Genomic DNA, 26,521 nt, shown 5'->3' with positions numbered 1-26,521 from the left:
GTGTGTGTGTATACAGTACGGACCAAAAGTTTGGACAGCCCTTCTCATTCAAAGAGTTTTCTTTATTTTCATGACTATGAAAATTGTAGATTCACATTGAAGGCATCAAAACTATGAATTAACACATGTGGAATTATATGCATAACAAAAAAGTGTGAAACAACTGAAAATATGTCATATTCTAGGTTCTTCAAAGTAGCCACCTTTTGCTTTGATTACTGCTTTGCACACTCTTGGCATTCTCTTGATGAGCTTCAAGAGGTAGTCACCTGAAATGGTCTTCCAACAGTCTTGAAGGAGTTCCCAGAGATGCTTAGCACTTGTTAGCCCTTTTGCCTTCACTCTGCGGTCCAGCTCACCCCAAACCATCTAGATTGGGTTCAGGTTCGGTGACTGTGGAGGCCAGGTCATCTGGCGCAGCACCCCATCACTCTCCTTCATGGTCAAATAGCCCTTACACAGCCTGGAGGTGTGTTTGGGGTCATTGTCCTGTTGAAAAATAAATGATGGTCCAACTAAACGCAAACCGGATGGAATAGCATGCCGCTGCAAAATGCTGTGGTAGCCATGCTGGTTCAGTATGCCTTCAAATTTGAATAAATCCCCAACAGTGTCACCAGCAAAGCACCCCCATACCATTACACCTCCTCCTCCATGCTTCACGGTGGGAACCAGGCATGTATAGTCCATCCGTTCACCTTTTCTGCATTGCATAAAGACACGGTGGTTGGAACCAAAGATCTCAAATTTGGACTCATCAGACCAAAGCACAGATTTCCACTGGTCTAATGTCCATTCCTTGTGTTCTTTAGCCCAAACAAGTCTCTTCTGCTTGTTGCCTGTCCTTAGCAGTGGTTTCCTAGCAGATATTCTACCATGAAGGCCTGATTGACAGAGTCTCCTCTTAACAGTTGTTCTAGAGATGTGTCTGCTGCTAGAACTCTGTGTGGCATTGACCTGGTCTCTAATCTGAGCTGCTGTTAACCTGCGATTTCTGAGGCTGGTGACTCGGATGAACTTATATTCCACAGCAGAGGTGACTCTTGGTCTTCCTTTCCTGGGGCGGTCCGCATGTGAGCCAGTTTCTTTGTAGTGCTTGATGGTTTTTGTGACTGCACTTGGGGACACTTTCAAAGTTTTCCCAATTTTTCGGACTGACTGACCTTCATTTCTTAAAGTAATGATGGCCACTTGTTTTTCTTTACTTAGCTGCTTTTTTCTTGCCATAATACAAATTCTAGCAGTCTATTCAGTAGGACTATCAGCTGTGTATCCACCTGACTTCTCCACAACGCAACCCCAGTTATAAGGCAAGAAATCCCACTTATTAAACCTGACCGGGCACACCTGTGAAGTGAAAACCATTTCAGGTGACTACCTCTTGAAGCTCATCAAGAGAATGCCAAGAGTGTGCAAAGCAGTAATCAAAGCAAAAGGTGGCTACTTTGAAGAACCTAGAATATGACACATTTTCTGTTGTTTCACATTTTTTTGTTATGTATATAATTCCACATGTGTTAATTCATAGTTTTGATGCCATCAGTGTGAATCTACAATTTACATAGTCATGAAAATAAAGAAAACTCTTTGAATGAGAAGGTGTGTCCAAACTTTTGGTCTGTTCTGTACATAACAAAAAAGTGTGAAACAACTGAAAATATGTCATATTCTAGGTTCTTCAAAGTAGCCACCTTTTGCTTTGATTACTGCTTTGCACACTCTTGATGAGCTTCAAGAGGTAGTCACCTGAAATGGTTTTCACTTCACAGGTGTGCCCTGTCAGGTTTAATAAGTGGGATTTCTTGCCTTATAAATGGGGTTGGGACCATCAGTTGCGTTGTGGAGAAGTCAGGTGGATACACAGCTGATAGTCCTACTAAATAGACTGTTAGAATTTGTATTATGGCAAGAAAAAAGCAGCTAAGTAAAGAAAAACGATTGGCCATCATTACTTTAAGAAATGAAGGTCAGTCAGTCAGCCGAAAAATTGGGAAAACTTTGAAAGTAAGGGCTATTTGACCATGAAGGAAAGCGATGGGGTGCTGCGCCAGATGACCTAGCCTCCACAGTCACCGGACCTGAACCCAATCGAGATGGTTTGGGGTGAACTGGACCGCAGAGTGAAGGCAAAAGGGCCAGCAAGTTCTAAGCATCTCTGGGAACTCCTTAAAGACTGTTGGAAGACCATTTCAGGTGACTACCTCTTGAAGCTCATCAAGAGAATGCCAAGAGTGTGCAAAGCAGTAATCAAAGCAAAAGGTGGCTACTTTGAAGAACCTAGAATATGACATATTTTCAGTTGTTTCACACTTGTTTGTTATGTATATAATTCCACGTGTTAATTCATAGTTTTGATGCCTTCATAGTCATGAAAATAAAGAAAACTCTTTGAATGAGAAGGTGTGTCCAAACTTTTGTTCTGTACTGTATACACACACACACACACACACACACACACACACACACACACAATGTTTAATCTAAATGTAGGAAAGATGCGGGTACAAATGATTACTAGATTATATCTGTATGTGTATAACCCTATGTCTCGGAGGTACTGGTGGATCTGTTCATTATAAAAATGGGAGTGGGGGGGGGGGGAATGTAATAAAAGAATAAATCAGATTTATTATTTTATTACATCCCCCCCCCCCCCTTTTTTTTTATAATGAACAGATCCACCAGTACCTCTGAGACATAGGGTTATACACAGAGATATAATCTAGTAATAATTTATACCCGCATCTTTCCTACATTTATATTAACCACTTAAGGACCACAGGTTTATACCCCCCTAGTGACCAGGCCCTTTTTTTTTTTTTTACAAATCGGCACTCCACAACTTTAGCGGTTTATTGCTCGGTCATGCAACTTACCACCCAAATGAATTTTACCTCCTTTTCTTCTCACTAATAGAGCTTTCATTTGGTGGTATTTCATTGCCGCTGACATTTTTACTTTTTTTGTTATTAATCGAAATTTAACGATTTTTTTGCAAAAAAAATGAAATTTTTCACTTTCAGCTGTAAAATTTTGCAAAGAAAACGACATCCATATATACATTTTTCGCCAAATTTATTGTTCTACATGTCTTTGATAAAAAAAAAATGTTTGGGCAAAAAAAAAAATGGTTTGGGTAAAAGTTATAGCATTTACAAACTATGGTACAAAAATGTGAATTTCCGCTTTTTGAAACAGCTCTGACTTTCTGAGCACCTGTCATGATTCCTGAGGTTCTACAATGCCCAAACAGTAGAAAACCCCCACAAATGACCCCATTTCGGAAAGTAGACACCCTAAGGTATTCGCTGATGGGCATAGTGAGTTCATAGAACTTTTTATTTTTTGTCACAAGTTAGCGGAAAATGATGATGATTTTATTTTTTTTATTTTTTCTTACAAAGTCTCATATTCCACTAACTTGCGACAAAAAATAAAAAAATTCTAAAAACTTGCCATGCCCCTCACGGAATACCTTGGGGTGTCTTCTTTCCAAAATGGGGTCACTTGTGGGGTAGTTATACTGCCCTGGCAATTTAGGGGCCCAAATGTGTGAGAAGAACTTTGCAATCAAAATGTGTAAAAAATGACCGGTGAAATCCAAAAGGTGCACTTTGGAATATGTGCCCCTTTGCCCACCTTGGCAGCAAAAAAGTGTGACACATCTGGTATCGCCGTACTCAGGAGAAGTTGGGGAATGTGTTTTGGGGTGTCATTTTACATATACCCATGCTGGGTGAGAAAAATATCTTGGTCAAATGCCAACTTTGTATAAAAAAATGGGAAAAGTTGTCTTTTGCCAAGATATTTTTCTCACCCAGCATGGGTATATGTAAAATGACACCCCAAAACACATTCCCCAACTTCTCCTGAGTACGGCGATACCAGATGTGTCACACTTTTTTGCTGCCAAGGTGGGCAAAGGGGCACATATTCCAAAGTGCACCTTTCGGATTTTGCAGGGCATTTTTTACACATTTTGATTGCAAAGTTCTTCTCACACATTTGGGCCCCTAAATTGCCAGGGCAGTATAACTACGCCACAAGTGACCCCATTTTGGAAAGAAGACACCCCAAGGTATTCCGTGAGGGGCATGGCGAGTTCCTAGAATTTTTTATTTTTTGTCGCAAGTTAGTGGAATATGAGACTTTGTAAGGAAAAAAGAAAAAAAAAAGAAAAATCATCATTTTCCGCTAACTTGTGACAAAAAATAAAAAATTCTAGGAACTCGCCGTGCCCCTCACGGAATACCTTGGGGTTTCTTCTTTCCAAAATGGGGTCACTTGTGGCGTAGTTATACTGCCCTGGCAATTTAGGGGCCCAAATGTGTAAGAAGTACCTTGCAATCAAAATGTGTAAAAAATGGCCGGTGAAATCCGAAAGGTGCACTTTGGAATATGTGCCCCTTTGCCCACCTTGGCTGCAAAAAAGTGTCACACATCTGGTATCGCCGTACTCAGGAGAAGTTGGGCAATGTGTTTTGGGGTGTCATTTTACATATACCCATGCTAGGTGAGAGAAATATCTTGGCAAAAGACAACTTTCTCGCCCAGTTTCCTTGGGGGACACAGAAGACCTTGACCTTGGGTATAGCTCATCTCCATAGGAGGCGTGACACTAAGTGAAAGCTGTTAAGCCCCTCCTCCACAGCTATACCCTCAGCCTGGAGAGAGAGGCTGCCAGTTTTTGCTTAGTGTCCAAGGAGGCAAGACACTCCCTGCTCTGCAGGGCTCTTTTCTCCTTGTTTAAAATTTTTATTTTTACTTTTTCTTTTCTTTTTGTTCCAGATCATCAGGGACAACAGAGACGCACTAGACCTCTCTGTTTCTCCCGGGGTCGAGCTGCGCCAGTGTCGGTCACCCGCACTGCTGCCTCCCCCACAGAAGGCAAGGTGGACCAGGGCAGCCCAGCTCCCCTGTATCCCGCCAGCGCAAGGGTCGCCCGCACGCCAAGCCCCTCTTCCAGCGTCCTGCCACTACGGTGCCAGTAGCTGAAGGGGCGACCCTGCTGGAATGGACCGAGGGTGAAGACGGCTGTGGTAAGAGAGTGGCTTCTCCAGCCCTACGTCCCCCCCTACCACCACCACCACCCGGTCTCCTGCGGGCCTGACCCCCATACTGTGCCTCTGAACAGCTTCATAGCTGTGAGGGTAAATGCCTTGCCTCTGATGGTAGAGGTCATGAGTTCGAATCCCTTCCACTGCTGGATCTAGGCTGGCCCCTGGGGTGCCGCAGGGCGGCAATCTGCTCCCTGCTTCCCCCCCCCCCCCTCCCTTCCTGGCCCCCATAGGACATGCAGCTGCTGTCCCCCTTTATCTTTTGATGTCCCGCCGGTATAGAATACTACGCGGGCACCCGATCTCAGGGTCCCCCCATCTCCTTACCGGAGCGTTGCTCAGGGCCTGGGGCCCGCTCCTGACCTCGCCTCCAGCCGGCATGGACATTCCGGTGCGGCCGGGCGCCGCAATGAGCTGCTGGGCCGCCATCGGGCCTGCGGGGCCGCAATTCCGGCACTCCATTTGGGCCCCTGACTCTTCCGGCCTGCGGGGTGGGCTCCCGCGGCCGGTTTAATGCGCCGCTCCGCCTCAGTCCCGGCGGTATATAATACTATGCGGCCCCGGTCGGCCGGGCGCCGCACAAATTTAGGCCCCCGGCTTTACGGCCTACTAGGCCGCGAAATTCTGGCCTTTGTTGGAGGGGGCGGGTACTTCTCCCGGCGCGAATTCTTCCCGCCTGGGGCTTCCTCCGCCCCCAGTGGATCGCAGCGCCGGCCCCCAGGCCGGCTCCCTGTTAACCCTTTGGGTGCAGGCCGGCTCCCAATGGGCCTGTATGGTTGGCCACCCCCTTTTTTTCTTCCATCAAGAGAATCTGTGCCCCTATATGGTGGTTCCCCTTTAGCCTCAGAGAGGCTGTTTTAAAAAAAAAAAATAATAATAAAGAAATAAATAAAATATGAAATACTAATGAATAAACAGATGTCTAACAGATTCTTGTGGGCTGCGCATGGACGCTGCAGCCTCATCGCAGTAGTGCTGCCTGTCTGCATGCCCCCCTTCCATAGGCGGCATGGTTTCGCGCTCCCAGCCTGCGTCGCTGCCAGGTGCATTTCCCCTTTTAGGCGGTTTCTTGCCCTCTCCCGGGATGCAGCGCGGGCCAAGTGCATGCGGTCAGTTCTGTAGGCAGCATTCGTCTCCCTCTCCAGGTATGGAGGCGGGATACTGCACTCTCCCTGGCTGCGGGCTGGCCCTGTGTATGACCTTCTTAGGCGGATTGCTGCAGTTTCACCGGATACGGTGCTGGCCATGTGCACGTCCCCCTTCCATAGGCGGAACGCTGCACTCTCACTGGATTCGCTGCCAGCCGTGTGCGTGACCCCCTTCCATAGGCGGAATACTGCACTCTCACCGGATACGGTGCTGGCCATGTGCACGTCCCCCTTCCATAGGCGGAACGCTGCACTCTCACTGGATTCGCTGCCGGCCGTGTGCGTGACCAACTTCCATAGGCGGAATACTGCACCCTCACCGGATACGGTACTGGCCATGTGCACGTCCCCCTTCCATTGGCGGAACGCAGCACTCTCGCTGGATTCGCGAGTCGACCATGTGCGTGACCCCCTTCCATTGGCGGAACGCTATACTCTCACTGGATTTGTTGCCGATCATGTGCATGTCCCCATTTTATTAGGCGGAAATCTGCACTCTCACCGGATGCGGTGCTGGCCAGGTGCACGACACGCTTCCATAGGCGGAACGCTGCACTTTCACTGGATTCGCGGCTGGCCATAGGCATGACCCCCTTCCATAGGTGGTATGCTGCACTCTCATTGGATTCGCTGCCGGCCTTGGGCACGCCTCCTTCCCTCAGGCGGCATGCATACACTCCCTCTGTCTGTGGTTGTTCTCTCGCTGGTGCGTTGCTGGCCATGTGCATGAACCCCTTCCATGGCGGGGTGCTTGCACTCTCGCTGGATCCGCTGTCAGCCATGTGCATGGCCCCTCTTCCGTGGGCGGTGTACGCACTCTCACTGGATTCGCTGCCGGCCATGGTCATGCCTCCCTTCCTCAGGCGACATACACACATTCTCACTGACTGTGTTTGTCTCTCGCCAGTACGTTGCTGGCTATGTGCATGACTCCCGTACATGGCAGGGTGCTCTCACTCTCCCTGGATGAGATGCTGGCCATGTGCATGATCCCCCCCCCCCCCCTTTTTTCCGGGCGGCATACTGCACTCTAGCCGGATACGTTGCTGGCCATGAGCATGGCCTCTAACATGGGTGGAACGCTTGCACTCCCATTGGATTCGGTGCTGGCCTTGTGCGTGACCACCCCTCATTCCATGGGCGGACTTTTGCACGCTCATGAGATTCACGGCTGTCCTTGTACGTGCTGTGCTGGACTTGTACATGTCCCCTTCATTGGCGGAGTGGTTGCACTCTCACAAAGTTCGGTGTTGGGGGAATTATTGCACGCTCTCTTAATGCTAGGATAACCCTGTGCATGTCCCCCTTTCACTAGGTGGACCTCCTGCGCTCCTGCTGGATTATATGGTATGTCCTATGTCTCTGGAGTAGGTACGGCCTTAGGCGTCACCCCCTTTTGGGGTGGGCCTTTGCACTCTTGCCGACTGCAGCTTGCCAGGTACATTTCCCCCCCTTTCGGGGCGGACTGCTTACGTTCCATCGCGTGCCATGCTAGGCTTGTGCATAACTCCCTTTCAGGTTGCACTTTGCACTTCCATAGATGCTGGGGCACTCTGTGGCTGGCCCTCTTCTCTGAGTGGCTTTTTTTTGCAGGGAGCGGCCGTTCTTGTGCGTTGTTTGGGCCGTTTATGCCTTCTCCTCCCGTAGGTGGGTTGGCCTTCTCACTGCTTACGGGGCTGCTCGTACGTATGCCTCCCCTCCTTCCTGCGACATCCCTTTGTTCTCTTGGGTTACTTGCCGCAAGCCTTGCACTCGTCTCTACAGAGATCGTTCTGTCCACCTGACCCGGAGGGCTCTATGCTCTCTACTGCACCGAGCTGGGTGGTACTCATTCATTTCGTTGGCCCTTCCTCCCGGGAAGTGTTCGTGGTTCCTAGATGCGTGCTGTTGTCTGCAGCGCCCCTCGGATTCTTCGTTGGCTCTGGCGGGACTATGGTTCCTTCGCCTATTATCATTTCCTCCTCTTCGGATGCAGTGTGGTATGAGTCCTTCCTCTTGGCGCCCTCTACGCTTCGGTCTGATCTGCTACCAGGTTCGGGCCACTCTTCTCGGGAAGATCACCCAACTTCTCTTGGATGCTCGATTACCCAGGTCCGGAGGACCTCCACCTTGGGTTCTTCAGGGTATTTGCCTTCTGCGAGGCGGTGAACCGGGCGTCTCACAGTGTAGCAGGGTTCTGCTTTTGGGCTGTCCTATGGCTTCCCTGCTGCCCACTCCTCCTTTCGGTTGGGGGGTGTGATGCCGGCCTCTGTCTCGACTACCTTGTCTCGCCGGCTCTGTTTGGCTCCCCGTTCGGTACAGATCACTCCGATGTGGCTTCTGCCCCGGCCAGGCTTCAGAGGCTGTTCCTTCACTGTCCTCCCCTCTGGGGGGAGCATGGTTGTTCATGTGGATGGTTCCGGTGTTCCTTTGGTCTCGTACTGTCTCCCTTGTTCACACTGGCTGTATTAGCTGTGTGCCTCTTGCTGGGTCTACCGCGTTCTGTCCTCCCGCTGGGTGCAGATTGCGCTTTCCATTCTAGGCTATGGTCCTGCTGTAGACTTACCTTCTTGGTAACTTGGGGGGACTGCCCTTCGGTCCAGATTGTCCTTCGATCTCCCACACCAGGACTGTAGATAGTCTTCCTGTGGTGGCTACATCAGCATGGACTTTAGCCTGTCTTGTCCTGGCATCTGGCGGATGCTGGGCGGACCCTTCGGTTCCCTTCCGTCTGTCCTTCTGCTCCCCCACTCCGGGTGGATACGGGACAACGTTGCTCGGAGGCCGACGGGACCAGTTTTTTCCGACCCTTCTGCCCGTGTTACTGGTCTGCGCCTGGTCACATTGGGTTTTTACCCGCTTGCCCAGGTGACTCCAGCGGGCTCGCTACTGTTCGCTCCTGGCTGTGTTTCGTCCAGGATCTGTCGTTGGACTTAGGGTTTTTTGTCTGGGTGTCTGTGGGTAGCTGGGCATTCCCCACTCTGCCCTTCTCCCCCCCATGGTTCTGTCTTTCTCCAGTCCGGCCTGGACCTGGGACTGGGACTCTTTTGCTTGAAGTGTCAAGTGTCGGCGCTGTCCTTCCTCTTCCAGCGTTCCCCGGCCCTCGGGGCCTGTTCAGACCTTCTTCCTCGGAGTGGCTCTTTGGTTCCTCTGTACTGTCCTCCGGTACCGCCCTGGGAGCTGCATGCTGAGTTCTCGGCGCTCCAATCTTTCCCTTGGAGCCGTTACAGCAGTTCTCTCTACCTCTTCTGTCCTGTACGGTTGTTTCCGTAGCCGTCGTGTCTCGGACGGGTGCCTGAGTGGCGGCCCTTCTTGTTCCGAGCCTTCTGTCTTTCCCCAGGTCAGGGCTGTTCTACATCCCATGTCTTCCTTCCTTCTGAAGGTGGTGTTTGCCTATATGTTGTTTGGGCTTTGCAGTTTTTGCTTGGAGATCTCCGACTCTTGTCGACGTTCGGTCTCTTGTGTTTCCAGGCGGTCCGTGCTTAGGGTTGACTGCCTCCGGGATGGCTTTTCTCAGCTTATCAGATTGGCTATTGCTGAGGTTGCCGCACCAGGGGCAGGGGTCTGCCTTTGATGTCACCATTCATTTCACCAGAGCGGTCGGTGCCTCCTGGGTCGGAGGCATTGGGCTTCGGCCATGCATTTGGGCAAGGCGGCCACTGGTCTTCCTTGCACGCCTTACCGAGTTCTGCAGGGGGCTTACTCGGGCTTCGGCGGATGCTGCCTTGGCCCGCCTGGGTGTGCGGGCGGCGGTTCCTGGATGCCTTCGGGTGCTTCGCCTTGGTGCTGTGGTCCCTCCCCTTTTGGACTGCTTTTGAACGTCCCAAGGTCTTCTGTGTCCCCCAAGGAAACTGGGCGAGAAAACGAGATTTTTGTATAACTTACCAGTAAAATCTCTTTCTCGCTCTTTCCTTGGGGGACACAGCACCCACCCATTCATTTGTTTTTCTCTGCACGGTTTCCGAGTTTGTGTTACCCGTTGGGTAGTTGGCTTGTTGGTTCCACTTTTGGGCTTTGCCTTTTTTCACTACTTGGACACGCAACTGGCAGCCTCTCTCTCCAGGCTGAGGGTATAGCTGTGGAGGAGGGGCTTAACAGCTTTCACTTAGTGTCACGCCTCCTATGGAGATGAGCTATACCCAAGGTCAAGGTCTTCTGTGTCCCCCAAGGAAAGAGCGAGAAAGAGATTTTACTGGTAAGTTATACAAAAATCTCGTTTTTCCCATTTTTTTATACAAAGTTGGCATTTGACCAAGATATTTTTCTCACCCAGCATGGGTATATGTAAAATGACACCCCAAAACACATTCCCCAACTTCTCCTGAGTACGGCGATACCAGATGTGTGACACTTTTTTGCAGCCTAGATGCGCAAAGGGGCCCAAATTCCTTTTAGGAGGGCATTTTTAGACATTTGGATCCCAGACTTCTTCTCACACTTTCGGGCCCCTAAAAAGCCAGGGCAGTATAAATACCCCACATGTGACCCCACTTTGGAAAGAAGACACCCCAAGGTATTCAATGAGGGGCATGGCGAGTTCCTAGAATTTTTATTTTTTTTGCATAAGTTAGCGGATATTGATTTTTTTTTTTTGTTTTTTTCCTCACAAAGTCTCACTTTCCGCTAACTTAGGGCAAAAATTTCAATCTTTCATGGACTCAATATGCCCCTCACGGAATACCTTGGGGTGTCTTCTTTCCGAAATGGGGTCACATGTGGGGTATTTATACTGCCCTGGCTTTTTAGGGGCCCTAAAGCGTGAGAAGAAGTCTGGAATATAAATGTCTAAAAATGTTTACGCATTTGGATTCCGTGAGGGGTATGGTGCGTCCATGTGAGATTTTATTTTTTGACACAAGTTAGTGGAATATGAGACTTAGTAAGAAAAAACAAAAACAAACAAAAAATTTCCGCTAACTTGTGCCAAAAAAAATGTCTGAATGGAGCCTTACCAGGGGGGTGATCAATGACAGGGGGGTGATCAATGACAGGGGGGTGATCAATGACAGGGGGGTGATCACCCATATAGACTCCCTGATCACCCCCCTGTCATTGATCACCCCCCCCTGTAAGGCTCCATTCAGACATCCGCATGATTTTTTACGGATCCATGGATACATGTATCGGATCCACAGAACGCATGCGGACGTCTGAATGGAGCCTTACAGGGGGGTTATCAATGACAGGGGGTGATCAGGGTGATCACCCCCCTGTCACTGATCACCCCCCCTGTAAGGCTCCATTCAGACATCCGCATGATTTTTTACGGATCCATGGATACATGTATCGGATCCACAGAACGCATGCGGACGTCTGAATGGAGCCTTACAGGGGGGTTATCAATGACAGGGGGTGATCAGGGTAATCACCCCCCTGTCACTGATCACCCCCCCTGTAAGGCTCCATTCAGACATCCGCATGATTTTTTACGGATCCATGGATACATGTATCGGATCCACAAAACGCATGCGGACGTCTGAATGGAGCCTTACAGGGGGGTTATCAATGACAGGGGGTAATCAGGGTGATCACCCCCCTGTCACTGATCACCCCCCCTGTAAGGCTCCATTCAGACATCCGCATGATTTTTTACGGATCCATGGATACATGGATCGGATCCACAAAACGCATGCGGACGTCTGAATGGAGCCTTACAGGGGGGTTATCAATGACAGGGGGTGATCAGGGTAATCACCCCCCTGTCACTGATCACCCCCCCTGTAAGGCTCCATTCAGACATCCGCATGATTTTTTACGGATCCATGGATACATGGATCGGATCCACAAAACGCATGCGGACGTCTGAATGGAGCCTTACAGGGGGGTTATCAATGACAGGGGTGATCAGGGTAATCAGGGTGATCACCCCCCTGTCACTGATCACCCCCCCTGTAAGGCTCCATTCAGACATCCGCATGATTTTTTACGGATCCATGGATACATGGATCGGATCCACAAAACGCATGCGGACGTCTGAATGGAGCCTTACAGGGGGGTTATCAATGACAGGGGGTGATCAGGGTAATCACCCCCCTGTCACTGATCACACCCCCTGTAAGGCTCCATTCAGACATCCGCATGATTTTTTACTTATCCATGGATACATGGATCGGATCCACAAAACGCATGCTGACGTCTGAATGGAGCCTTACAGGGGGGTTATCAATGACAGGGGGTGATCAGGGTGATCACCCCCCTGTCACTGATCACCCCCCCTGTAAGGCTCCATTCAGACATCCGCATGATTTTTTACGGATCCATGGATACATGGATCGGATCCACAAAACGCATGCGGACGTCTGAATGGAGCCTTACAGGGGAGTGATCAATGACAGGGGGGTGATCAGGGAGTGTATATGGGTGATCACCCGCCTGTCATTGATCACCCCCCTGTAAGGCTCCATTCAGACGTCCGTATGCTTTTTGCGGATCCGATCCATGTATCCGTGGATCCGTAAAAATCATACGGACGTCTGAACGGAGCCTGACAGGGGGGTGATCAATGACAGGGGGGTGATCAGGGAGTTTATATGGGGTGATCAGGGGTTTATAAGGGGTTAATAAGTGACGGGGGGGGGGTGGGGGGGTGTAGTGTAGTGTAGTGTGATGTTTGGTGCGACTGTACTGACCTACCTGAGTCCTCTGGTGGTCGATCCTAACAAAAGGGACCACCAGAGGACCAGGTAGGAGGTATATTAGACGCTGTTATGAAAACAGCGTCTAATATACCTGTTAGGGGTTAAAAAATTCGGATCTCCAGCCTGCCAGCGAACGATCGCCGCTGGCATGCTGGAGATCCACTCGCTTACCTTCCGTTCCTGTGAGCGCGCGCGCCTGTGTGCGCGCGTTCACAGGAAATCTCGCGTCTCGCGAGATGACGCCTATTGGCGTTAGTGTGACCTGGGAGAGCCGCCGCGATGACGCCTTTCGGCGTTAGCGTGGCGGCAAGCGGTTAAACATCAGTGTGTGTGTGTGTGTGTGTGTATATATACAGTACAGAACAAAAGTTTGGACACACCTTCTCATTCAAAGAGTTTTCTTTATTTTCATGACAAAGGCCTCAGTGAGCAGGCAGAAACGTTGCTGGGATTAAAGTTTTGGGGTCTTCACCCTGTCACCTAAAGCTGGAAGTGCTGCCTCGTCATTTATTAAATAAATAAATAAATAAATATATATATAATATAATATATATATTTTTTTTTTTACTAAAGCGCATATTTATTGCTTTTAATTGCTGATTCAACCATTATTTTTATGTTATCCTCAATAATAAGAATCTATCCATTTCATCATTATTTCTTCATATTTTGAGCCATAAGTTCTTTTTAACCAATATGAATTTATCTATTTATTGATTTAGCAATATAATGATTGATTTAAGTATTGTCCATTCATTAATAAATTATTTCACTAATATATATATAAACGTTATTAATTTAAAGGGATTGTCCTATGACTAATATAAAAAAAATTAAAAACAGACATCCTATAATACATGACAATCTATTTCTAATAAAGCTAAAACCAGCGCTGTACCTCGCATGGATCCAGAGATCTCCACATTTATTGCTCTACTAGATTTATATCAAGCTAACAGCTCAAGGGCAGTGTCTTTTCTGCTTCAGCTAAGGGGGCATGCCCATGTTCTCCCTATCCCAGCTCAGGTGCCAGTTGAAGGATGAAACTGAGCATGTGCGGCCATCTCAAAAGCAAACAGCAGGTGACGCTACACAGACCCATTTTATTGAATAACTCTGTGGCTATGCTAACTTTTTAATTACATATAAATACAAAAGTATTCAGACCCAGGTGCTGGTTTGAAAACTGTAGAATATTTTCTTTTTGTGGGACGTCCCATTTAAAGAGGACCTTTAACCTGAAAATGAAAGTTAAACTAAAGATATAGCCTTACTTACATGCCCCGGTATTGCTTACTCAGTCATTCATTTTTCAATCAGCGCCCCCCATTTGTCCTACGCTTCCCCCTGGAATATTTGCCGCCCTGTATGCTAATGAGCCATTCGGCTCAACTGGGTGGGCCTTCAAAAGTTCTCCCAGGCGTGTCATTCTTCTGGCACGGAGCGCATCCAATCAGCACGCTCTGCTCTTATCCAGGGAGAAGACGCGACCGACACAAAAGAGGCGCTAGTTCTGACATCCTACGGATGGAAGTGATTGCCACCAAAAAGGCTACCTTGTAGGACAGGAAGCGAAGGGACACCTACTGCAAAGTTTCAAACGGTGAAGACTGGAGAGCGCTGGGCAATTAGATTAAGATCCCAAGGATTTAACGGAGGACGGTAAGGGGTTTCAGCGTGTGCAACTCCCTGCAGAAATGTTCTAACCGCGGAGAGCAAAGCCAAATTCCGCTGAAAAAGAATAGAAAGAGCTGAAACTTGCCCTTTGAGGGAGCTAAGAGCCAGCCCCAATTCCATGCCAGACTGCATAAAAGACGAGAGTCGCGGCAACGAGAAATGAGTTTGAGACACCTGGTGACGCTCACATTACACAAAAGTAGGCCTTTCAGGTCCGGTGGTAAATTTAAGAGGACGACTGCTTCCTGGCATGAATCATAGTCTGGACAACCGCATCCGAGAAGCCCCGAGCCCTTAGTACGGTAGCTTCAACAGCCATGCCATTAGGTGTAGAGACTTTAAATTCGGGTGGAAGATCTGTCCCTGCTACAAGAGGTCCTCCCGAAGGGGAAGACGCCAGCGTTCGTCGGCGAGTAGGGCGATTAGGGATGCGTGCCACACTCTGAATGAGGGGAAGAGGGGGGGGGGGGGGGGAAGATGTAAGTAAATGTCTGAGTCCACAGGATCACAAGGGCGTCGTACGCCAGGGCCATGGGATCCTTGGACCGCGAGACGAAGTTCTCTACCTTGTGGTTGAAGCGAGAGGCCATGAGATGCACCTCCGGCCGAATGCAAGGCTCGTAGAAGGCTAGAAAAACTTGCAGGTGAAGAGCCCATTCGCCAGGATCGAGACGCTCCTGACTGAGGAAGTCGGCGATCCCGTTGTCGATGCCAGGGATGTGAACTGCTGACAGCGCAGGAACATGGCTCTCCGCCCAGCTGAGAATCAGTGTTGTTTCCGCCATGGCTGCCGGGCACCGCCCTGGTGATTGAGGTACGCCACAGCCATGGAGTTGTCGGACTGAACTCGAACCGAACGACCCCAGAGATGGTCGGTCCAATGAGGCAGAGAGAGACTAATTGCCCTCAATTCCAGAATGTTAATTGGGAGGGAGTGCTCGCTTTAAATTGAGAGGTTTTCCAACACTCCACCCCCCCCAAAAGCCATGGAGGCTTGCGTCCATTGTCAGTACCGTCCAGTGGAGGAGAAGGAAAGAGCGGCCTGACATTCAGCATCAGGAAAACCAACCACCACCTGAGGGCCTGGCGGGTTGGGGCAGGGACATGTATGAGCCGATCCAGGGAGGTTGGGGAATGGTCCCAATTGGTTAGACTGGCTCGCTGAAGACTCCTGGTATGGAACTGAGCATAGGGCACCGCTTCGTAGGCAGAGACCCCGAACCTGCATGCAGTGATGAATAGAAAGGGGACGGGGCCGTAACAAGGGGAGAATCTGAAGACAGAGTGGATAGCTTCTCCGGGGGCAAGAGTACCTTTGCTGACGGGTGTCAAGTAACATGCCCAGAAAGGTTAGCTGCTGAGATGGATAAAAACTTTTGTCAATTCAGGATCCATCCGAAATGTTCTAGGGTGTCCTAGAAGTAGAAGTAGGCTGTCCGCTGTTGCCTGTAATGAAGGACCCTTTATCAGGATATCGTCCAAGTATGGAATCGCCACTATACCCCTTGCATGGAGTAGGGCAATGACCGCCACCAGAATCTTAGTAAATACTCTGGGAGCTGTGGTAAGGCCAAACAGGAGGACCACAAACCAGTAGTTAAAGGAACCCACTGCGAACTGGAGAAATTTCTGGTGACTGGCGCAAATGGGGACGTGGATATATGCGTCCTTGATGTCTATTGAGGACAGGTACTCCCCCGGTTCCATGGACACAATGACCAATCTCAGGGACTCCATCCAGAAGCAGCGGAGCCAGAGGAAAAGGTTGAGTGCTTTGAGGTCTAGAATGGGACGGAACGTACCCTTCTTGACGACCAAAAAGAGATTAGAGTAGAACCCTGCGAAAACGGTCTTGCGCAGGAACCGGGACGATCACTCCCTGCCGCAGAAGTGTGTGAATGGCCTGAAAAAAGTAATTTGCGGCTGAGAGAGAGGTTGGGGGAGACTGAGTGGAAAAAACGTTACTGATGAGGGGACCTGAATACCAGTCTTGCAACCCTCTGAGATGACCTCTCACCCAGGCATCCGAAACGTGAGCCAGCCAGACATGACAAAATAAGATGAAGACGGCCGCCCACTGAACTGGAGGGTGCTGAAGACAGCAAATCATGTAGAGGAGGACTTGGAGCCCCATTGACGGGGACGCCAGAAAGGATGGGGTTTGAAGGAAAGCTTACGTTTCTGATCCGGGTTGGACTTGTCGGTTGGCTGCTTGGGGCTGAAAAAACTCTGAAAGGGACGAAAAAGAGGTCTACGCTTTTTTGACTTGTTCAAACCTGCCCTATTTTCTGGTAAATGAGTGTTCTTACCACCTGTAGCATCAGAAATTATCTCGTCCAGGCGTTTGCCAAAAAGTCTACTGCTGGTAATGGGGAGGGCCGTCAAGTCCCGCTTTGAAGGATTGTCTGCCGCCCAGCAGGAGAGCCATAGGGTACGGCAAATAGCCACTAAAAGGGCTGACAAGCGAACCATTAGTCTGGCCGCGTCCAGAGAGGCTTCACAACTATACAAACTAGCGTGGGAGAGCTGCAGGGCAATATCGGAAAGTTCCCCTGAGGAGAGACCCTGATGTAGGTTATCTGCCCACTCACCCATACCTTTGCTCACCCATGTAGAGGCAAAAAACGGTCGCAGTGCAGTGCCTACTGCTTCAAAGGATGATTTTGCAAAGGATTCCAAATTCTTTTTTAATCCCTGATACCAGAGAAGGAAACCCCATCTGCTCTAGGCAAAGTGGTATGTTTTGCCAAGCGTGATACTGTCTAGTCAACTGTAGGAGAGGACGACCATTTCTTAGCCAGATCCTCCGGAAATGGATAAAGGATGTCTAAGCGTTTTGGTAAAGCAAAACATCTATCAGGAAAATTCCACTCCTTGGAAAGAGAGGAATCAAAATCCGGGTGGTTGGGGAAACATTTGGGTGAGCGACGCGACCTCCTGAAGGAATTACTGAAACTGGCCAATGAGGGTGGGGGGTCCTCCACCTGTAAGGTTTCTATGACCGCTCTTATGAGATTGTTCACCATGGAGGACAGTTTGGAAGACTGGTCCTCAGGAGAGACCAAGTCCGCATCTGACAACCTTTCCTCGGAACATGCCTCTTCCATCGAGGACAAGTCAGAATGAGACTCTCTGGTAGGTGGCGGAGAGGCAGAAGAAATGGGAGAGGGTGGCCTGACGGGTTTAGCGGGACTGCCTCGATGGGAATGAGCCCCAGTATCCCCAGAGTCGCCCCGGTAATTCCACAGACTATTAGCCGTGCCTCTGGGAGACGATTTAGCTGAACTTGGAGGCGTTATTGGTTTTCAAATTTAGGCGGGCACGGCACTTCAGAGGGGCGTTCCTGGGCACCGTGGAGAAAGAATAACGCCCCTCTGGGCTCCTTACAGCTTCATTTGCATATCAGAAGAAGCGTTTTTTGGAAGAAATTACAAGACTCACAATAAAAAGAACAAGACATCTGGAAATAAGGTACTTTATTACACATGGATTCATGAATTTTTTTTTTTTGCTAAATTGCTAGTGACAGATTCCCTTTAAGCCATTTCGTGAGTATTGAGCCAGAGTCTAGGAAGTAGGGAGCGCCGCATAGAAATGGCAGCGGTTTGGGATTGCTTGAGATGAGTAATGATTTATTATTAACCTGTTTCTTACTACTGATGACTCTGTACAAGGTTTATAATCACTATGCATGTGCTTTTATGGAAGTCTTTTAACTATACAAATGTCTCTCCTAATTACAGACTTGTAATAGAGGATGAAAGCCGCTATAGATTGAATGCTTGGATTTCCTCTTCTAAAAAGAAAAATGCTCCTCAGTCACCCTACAGAGCAAAGGAAGACAAACCAACTACAACTCCCAGTAAGACAATAAAATAATAGTTTTCTTTTAATGCTGCAGCTAAATAAAAAATGTTATGGGATAAGCTCTTTAACCCTTACAGACTTAGCCTATTTTTGTCTTAAAGGGGTTGTCTGGTTTTCTTATATTTGCGACCTATCCTCAGGATAAGGACTCGTTCACACAATGTGCTGTCAATTGCCGTATTGCGGACCGCATTTGTGGATCTGCAATACACAGGCACCATTCACTTCAATAGTTCCGCATATCCGGCGATACGGAAGCACGGAATGGAGCACCGCAAAAAGAATGAGCATGGTCTATCTTTGCTGAACGGAAGGATCGCGGACCCATTCAAGTGAATGAGTCCATGATCCCTATGCGGCTGGGCCACGGTGGGTGCCCGTGCATTGGGGGCCGCAGTTTGCGGTCCACAGCACGGGCACGGGTTTCACACGGTCGTGTGAACAAATACCTAAGTCATAATATCAAATTGGCTGGGATCTGACTCCCGCACCCCTTCAGATCACCTTGCTGATGATATTACAGCTGTGGAGCAGTATAACACAGCTGCCGGATTGAAGGGTGGTCGTAACCATGGAAATGAGAAGTGTATCATGTGATGGAAAAATTATTCCAGCCAGCAATGTAGGCAATATGGACATTCACAATACATTAGGAAGTGTCTTATATTAACTTTCTGTACATGATGAATGTGATTTCCTGATGTGACACAACCCCTTTAAGACTTCACCCTCAAAGTATTCAAAATGTAATTTAGGAAGTTTGTTAACCTTTTAGGTGTTTCACAGGAATTAATGCAAAATGTGGGTGAAATGTAAAAATTTTGTGGTTAATTTATTAAGCGTGGTAATTGTTTTTCGCCGGTCTTAATACCCTTGCGCTGGCAGTTCAGAAGTATTAAGAGGCACAGGCATCTACATAACTTTGGGGCTTGGTTCCGCTGGCCCTGTGAAATGGTTTAAAGGGACACTGACAGGCCCTATAAACATATTTAGTTATTCTTATGCAGTCATAGATCTATTAAAGTGCATTCCAATGATATGAGTACCCCCTCTCCCCATTGTAAACCATGTAAAAACAACTTTATATTCATCTGTCCATCACTTTTCTGACACCTGCTGATGACAGTGGCGACTCAGTTGCTGAGCTGGCATCATCCCTATGCTGTTAAAGGCGTTTTGACATCACATACAATGGGGGTCATATCGCTAGGAGAACGGAGTGCGGAAATTAATGGAGGGCGCACTGCGTATGGTCAGCTGCCCTTCATTCGTTTTAGTGGGGCCACTGAAAGTAGCCGAGTGCTGGCTCGGCTATTTCCGTCTGCCCCATAGAAATGAATGGGACCAGGTGCTGCGCTGTTGCGCTCCCATTCACTTGTATTGGAGCAGTGCTTGTTGGTGGATGGACCCTGAGAAACCTGGGGTCCTCCAGCCACAGCTCTCCCTGCTCCATTCTCGTAGTTGGTGCGGGTCCCAGGGGTGGGACCCGCACCTATCGGACAATGGGGGCATATCGCTAGCATTGTATGTGATGGGAATGCCCCTTTAATGTATGGCATTGTGCAGCACCATAATAATTGCCACACCATGGGTTACAATTGTATTATGTAATTTTGTAAAATAATAATAAAAAAATTGCCATTCTGTACATTTACAGCGTGGTGCAAGAAATGGTTAAGAAATTAAATAGAATTGCAACAGTCATGAGGCGTCTGCATTGCATATGAAGCAACTCCGCCCACCCATGGCTGCCAATAGTTATACAAATTATTAGATAATGCCTCCGTTGGGGAGGCATATGGAAAAGTACCCTAACGGGACTAAAGAGGAGTGTAACCAGTCTCCCAGGGACAGGAAACGGCGTGGAGAGTAAAAGTTTAAAAGCCTCCTCCCCTTTACCTTGTTCAGTTGTTTCCTGTCCCTTGGGGATGAAGTGGAGAAGTGGCAAGGTTCCCTCCTGCCTAGTTTAAGCTCATCCTTATGGGAAGTTAACCCTGACATGTGTCGGGAGGCCTGATGCAGAGCTGCGGATTCCAGGGCGGGATACTGTTCCCTCCATCTGCTTTGGTGTAAGCCCTGCGGCAACAGGCAACCCCGGGCATTTCTGCTCCTCTTGGTAGGCATTGGTGGGAGAACGGTGCCTGGCAGTTCTCCAGGAGGGCTAGAGTCTTGCGAGATCGGACCACGTGGGCGCACCTGAGGAACTGGATGACGCGCGTCGGCGTGCGTACCACGTGACCTGGAAGTTCGTGCTGTAAAAGGCCGGCATGTGCGGTGGTATGGCGTACCTGGTAAGCCGCCTCCTGGGTGGAATTCCTTATGCATCACCTTTTTTTTTTTTTTTGTGTGGGGGTCTTAAGTTTATTTTCACCTTTGTTATTGGTGGAGGTTCCCAAGTTTAAACAAAAGCTCCCTTCCCTTTTAATTTTAGGGTAGAGATGCCAGTAAAAGTGGGGGACCTTCACTAAAGAAGGAAAGTGCTATTTGCAAGAAGCAGTTAGCCGCCCATATTTAAAAAAAAATCCTTGTCAAAAATGTGCAAAGTCATGTCAGATGAAGCTCCATCTTTTGGTAAGAGTCTGAAATCCATCTTAAAAGCGGAAGTAATCTGTGCTATTAACGCAATGATGGCTTTAATTCTGCAAAAACCCTCTATATCCAGATCTAATCCCTAAACTCGGATTTGATTTATGGTTCAATCATATTTATTGAAGCGAAAAGGAGTTACAAAGTCACACAAGTGAGGAAAAGGGCAATATGGCCTGAGCCCAATTATAAAGGAAACATGACTATCATAAGTATGCCAATAAGTGTGACGAATCCGAATAAAGCTGGAAAACAGGGGGTAAGGAGATACACCCCCCCCCCCCCCCCTCCCCTGTATGTGAAGAAAAGAAACCTGAACTTCACCAGATACAACAACCAGTTTCTAGCCGAGTGTGAAATCGAGGGGAGCTTCTGAATTGCAGCCAAGGGTCCCATGTTTGCGAGTATGAACGCGTCTGTGGGCCTCAGCTCTTCCATCCGGACCAGAGTGTCCAAAGCGTGGACCCAAGTAGATCTCCTCAGGCTATCTGCTGATTTCCACTTACACGGTATGATCTGTCTTACAGCCTAAGGGCACCTTTCTCTACAAGTTGAATTCTACCCGAGTAGATAGAAAGTAGAGCTATCTGAGGAGACGGTGATATAGAGGTCCGGTACAAAGCGTTATGCAGAGCAAAAACATCCTGCCACAGAGGGGCAACGCCAGGACAGTCCCACCAGATGTGGAGCATGGAGCCCACTGCATCGTGGCATCGCCAACATGTATTGGGAACAGAAGGATAAAACTGATGTAGCTTGACCGGAGTCCTATACCACCGTGTAAGGATTTTATAGTTTAACTCTTGTAGGCAGCAAGAAACCGTCGACTTATGAGTGAACAGAAGGGATCGATTCCATTGTTCAGCGGAAATGGTAACCGCTAATTCACCCTCCCAACCAGACACAAACCCCACATCCTTCAACTGTTCGGCTAATGTGCCATCCCCTACCTCCCCGGCACCGATCAGACCGTAGATCAAAGATATGCCATGACAAGGTCCTGATGCTGCTGTGCAGAGTTTTTCAAAGTTAGTCAGAGGGGCAGATAGTTGCGAACCAGGAGCCAAGGAGCTTACAAAATTGCGGAGTTGAAGGTATCTGAACCAACGACCCAGGGAGTCAGAAGAGATATGCGATAGGTCACTGAAGGGTAGAAGGGTTGAGTCTCTGAATATGTCCTTAATTAAGATCTGTGAAGGGGAGGAAATCTGAAAAGCCGGCAAGGACCTAATATAAGAAGGTAGGCCAGGATATATGGCAATAACCGTGAGAGGGCCTGGTATTGTGGCTAGTGCGGTTTTAGAAGCAAATTTACCCCAAGAATTCACCAATGTCTGGAGCAATGGTGATTTCAGGGTCTGCGTGACAGTACCATTCGCGCCGTTAGGAAGCCAAAATATCCCAGGTAGAAGGTCAGGAGCCAGGGTATGCTCAATGTCAACCCACAACTTTGAAGCCCGGTTGTGGATTAGATCTAGTATGCAATTTGCTATGGACGCCCTGTAATAGGACTGAAAATTGGGAAGGCCTGCCCCCCCAGTTGTTTTGTCCTAGAGAGAATTTTATAACTAATCCTAGCTCTGGGGCCGTTCCAAATAAAACGAGACGCTATGGATCGAAGTTGAGCGAAAAATCTATTAGGAATATTGCACGGGACCGTTTGGAACAGATAAAGTATTTTGGGTAAGGTGTCCATCTTTAGGGAGTTTATCTTACCGAACCAGGATATGTGGAGAGGCGACCACTTCTGGAGGTCCGACTCAATAGACCTAAGAAGTGGTGTATAATTAAGTTTAAAAAGGTGACTAGGGTTGGAAGGAAGAGCAATACCTAAATGTCAGATTGAATCTTTTGCAATCTTAAACGAAAACGAGTCTCGAATGTGAACCACTTCCCGCTGCTTGAGTGATATGTTCAGGATTTCAGATTTTTGGATATTTACTTTGAAGTTGCTTAACTTCCCAAATATCTCGAATTCCCGAAGGACCGAAGGAAGTCCAATCCTCGGGGAGGAGAGATAAAGGAGCAGATCGTCCGAAAAAAGGGAAAGTTTATGTTCTACTGAGCCAACAGTTACTCCTTTTATAGACGGATTATTCCTTAGAGCGTTAGCAAGGGACTCCATGGTTAGGATATAAAGGAAAGGGGAGAGAGGACACCCCTGGCGCGTTCCGTTTTTTATGGCAAAGGGCTGCGACAAGAGGCCATTGACACGGACCTGAGCTGAGGGAGAAGAATATAAGGCCATGATGCAGTTGAGCATTTTGTGGCCTAGACCTATGTGTTCTAAAGTCAAAGCCAGGAATCTCCAGTCTACCCTATCAAAGGCCTTCTCTGCGTCCACTGAAAGTAGACACAGAGGAGAACCAACAGACCTGGCTCTGGCTATAATGGCAATAGATTTCAGAGTGCTATCTCTTGCCTCTCTGCCGGGGACAAAGCCCACCTGTTCTTGGTGGATACATTTCGGAATGTGGGGGTTTAATCGCAAGGCTATCAACTTAGCGTAAATTTTTAAGTCCACATTTAAGAGGGAAATTGGTCTGTAGTTAGTACAATGGGAAAGATCTTTGCCGAGTTTAGGTATTACCGCTATGTACGCCTGTAGGGATTGAGGCGTGAACGGAACATCCGATGTGATGGAATTAAAAGCCTGGAGTAGGACAGGGGATAATTCTTCAATGAGAAGCTTGTAGAACCTGGCTGTCAGACCATCTGGGTCCGGGCTTTTCCCATTCATGAGATTGTTCACAACACATATGAGTTCCGACTTAGAGAAGTCTTGCTCTAAATCTGATAGTGCCTCGGTAGGGAGACGCGTAGGGCCAAATTGATGAATATAATCACGGGTATCTGACACCAACTGATCAGAAGCAGGGTCCCTCCCTGTGTTAAGGTGGTAGAGGGCTCCATAGTAGGCTTGAAATTCGGATGAGATATCAGAGGGAGAATGTACAAGGCCTTTACTGGAGGAATTGATCGAGGGCACATGGGTCTGTGGGAGACGAGGGTGGAGTGCCCTAGCTAGCCATTTCCCACTCTTATCTCCATACTCAAAAAAAAAAACATATTTAATTTTATCCCGGAGACACAGGGTTTTCTGGTCTAGAATTTGAAGTATCTGATGGCGGAGAAGAGAGATATCAGCTTTCAATTGGTCTGATGGGGTGAGCTTGTTCAGTGCTTCTTTATCGTCAAGAGGAGGGTGGAGAGCCTTGCAGAACGTTCCTTCGTAAGCCTAGTGCCATGGGATATGAAAAGCCCACTTAGGACGCATTTTAGGGCTTCCCATTTAATCGGAGGTGGGGACGTGTCGGATTGATGGTTATTGATAAATTCCGCGATGGTGGTGCGAACGTCCGTCATGCACACCAGGTCATTTAGGAGATTGTCATTTGGCCTTCACGTGAAGGGGCGTGGGAGTGGTGGAAGGGTTCGGAGGCGGCCATAAACAGGAGTGGTCGGACCAAAGAAACCCGTCCATCGAGCAATGGGAATCCAGATCTAACAGATTGTGGGAAACAAAGAGATGATCTAATCTAGCGTAACTGTTGTGGGCCAGGGAATGAAAGCTAAAGTCCTTGACTCCTGGATGCAATACCCTCCAAAGATCAACTAGGCGAAGGGAGGAGAGGTCTTTTTTGAATCTGTGTTGGGATGCCGGGGAGATAGAGGACTTACCAGTCGAAGAGTCTACAGTGGGATCCATTACCATGTTGAAGTCGCCACCCAGTATGATGGAAGAGCCGTCCGCAAAGCGGGCCAGATTCCTCAGGATCTTGGAAGCGAAAGGTATCTGCCCCTGGTTGGGAAAATAGACATTAGCGATTGTGAAAATGTTTTGGCCCTCTGATAGCTTAAGAAAGATATAGCGCCCCCTAGATGTTGGTCTCTGAAAATAGGACAGTGGGGTGAAAGGCTTTGTGAAAGGCTTTCTTGTCCGGATGGGGGCTGTGGAACCAAGTGGTGTAGTACCCACAATCACACTTAGGAACTGAGGATGCTTTGAAATGGGTTTCCTGAAACATGGCCAGCATGACACGTTTCTTGTGAAGGCTCGGATTTGATTTAGATGAGTGTGAAGTTTTATCTAATTTTGACTCTGCCTCATCTGACGATTAATCTGGAAGGCCTTTATGTTCTATAGAAGAGACCGATTTGTTGCTCAAAACAATCAGAGCTACTATAAGTATAGAGAATTCTAAAGAGCCACACTCTATACAAGACTAAATGTTTAAAGGTCTGGGGGATAAAAAGAGGCAAGTTCTCCTGTCCATGAAAACGTAAAAGCTCATTTCGGAGGAATGGAAGGATCCAGAAAAGAGATTGGGCATTTCAAAAATATTTTTAACTGCTACAGGACCGCCGTACGCAGGATTGCGTCCTGCCGGCGGCCCTGCTCTTCTGGGTGGACGCATATACGCGTCCTCCCACGATAGCCGAGATTTCCTGTGAACGCGCGCACACAGGAACGGAAGGTAAGCGAGTGGATCTCCAGCCTGCCAGCGGCGATCGTTCGCTGGCAGGCTGGAGATGTGAATTTTTTTTATTTTTTTTTAACCCCTAACAGGTATATTAGACGCTGTTTTGATAACAGCGTCTAATATACCTGCTACCTGGTCCTCTGGTGGTCCCTTTTGTTTGGATCGACCACCAGAGGACACAGGTAGCTCAGTAAAGTAGCACCAAACACCACTACACTACACCACTCCCTGTCACTTATTAACCCTTTATGAACCACTGATCACCCCATACAGACTCCCTGATCACCCCCCTGTCATTGATCACCCCCCTATAAGGCTCCATTCAGACGTCCGTATGATTTTTACGGATACATGGATCGGATCCGCAAAACGCATACGGACGTCTGAATGGAGCCTTACAGGGGGGTGATCAATGACAAGGGGGTGATCACCCAATTTCCGCTAACTTATGCAAAAAAAAAAAAAAAAATTCTATGAACTCGCAATGCCCCTCATTGAATACCTTGGGGTGTCTTCTTTCCAAAGTGGGGTCACATGTGGGGTATTTATACTGCCCTGGCTTTTTAGGGGCCCTAAAGCGTGAGAAGAAGTCTGGGATCCAAATGTCCTCCTAAAAGGAATTTGGGCACCTTTGCGCATCTAGTCTGCAAAAAAGTGTCACACATGTGGTATCGCCGTACTCAGGAGAAGTTGGGGAATGTGTTTTGGGGTGTCATTTTACATATACCCATGCTGGGTGAGATAAATATCTTGGTCAAATGCCAACTTTGTATAATAAAATGGGAAAAGTTGTCTTTTGCCGAGATATTTCTCTCACCCAGCATGGGTATATGTAAAATGACACCCCAAAACACATTCCCCAACTTCTCCCGAGTACGGCGATACCAGACGTGTGACACTTTTTTGCAGCCTAGGTGGGCAAAGGGGCACACATTCCAAAGTGCACCTTTTGGATTTCACCGGTCATTTTTTACAGATTTTGATTGCAAACTACTTCTCACACATCTGGGCCCCTAGAATGCCAGGGCAGTATAACTACCCCACAAGTGACCCCATTTTGGAAAGAAGACACCCCAAGGTATTTT

At 48.3% G+C, this 26,521-nt stretch overlaps 1 protein-coding gene across 1 annotated transcript in view; it reads left to right on the top strand.

Moving 5' to 3' along the window:
• The window catches only part of LOC122926738 (altered inheritance of mitochondria protein 21-like), a 175,110-nt gene that overhangs the window by 88,195 nt on the left and 60,394 nt on the right, over positions 1-26,521 (top strand). Inside the window, exon 10 of the mRNA XM_044278212.1 lies at positions 18,243-18,361. Coding sequence (XP_044134147.1) covers positions 18,243-18,361 — 119 coding nt within the window. The remainder of the gene's footprint in view (positions 1-18,242; positions 18,362-26,521) is intronic.

Source organism: Bufo gargarizans, chromosome 1 (genome assembly GCF_014858855.1).
Source record: "Bufo gargarizans isolate SCDJY-AF-19 chromosome 1, ASM1485885v1, whole genome shotgun sequence".
Lineage (NCBI taxonomy): Eukaryota > Metazoa > Chordata > Amphibia > Anura > Bufonidae > Bufo > Bufo gargarizans.
The sequence above is the reverse complement of the archived record's forward strand: the minus strand, read 5'-3'. Positions and strand labels throughout refer to the sequence as shown.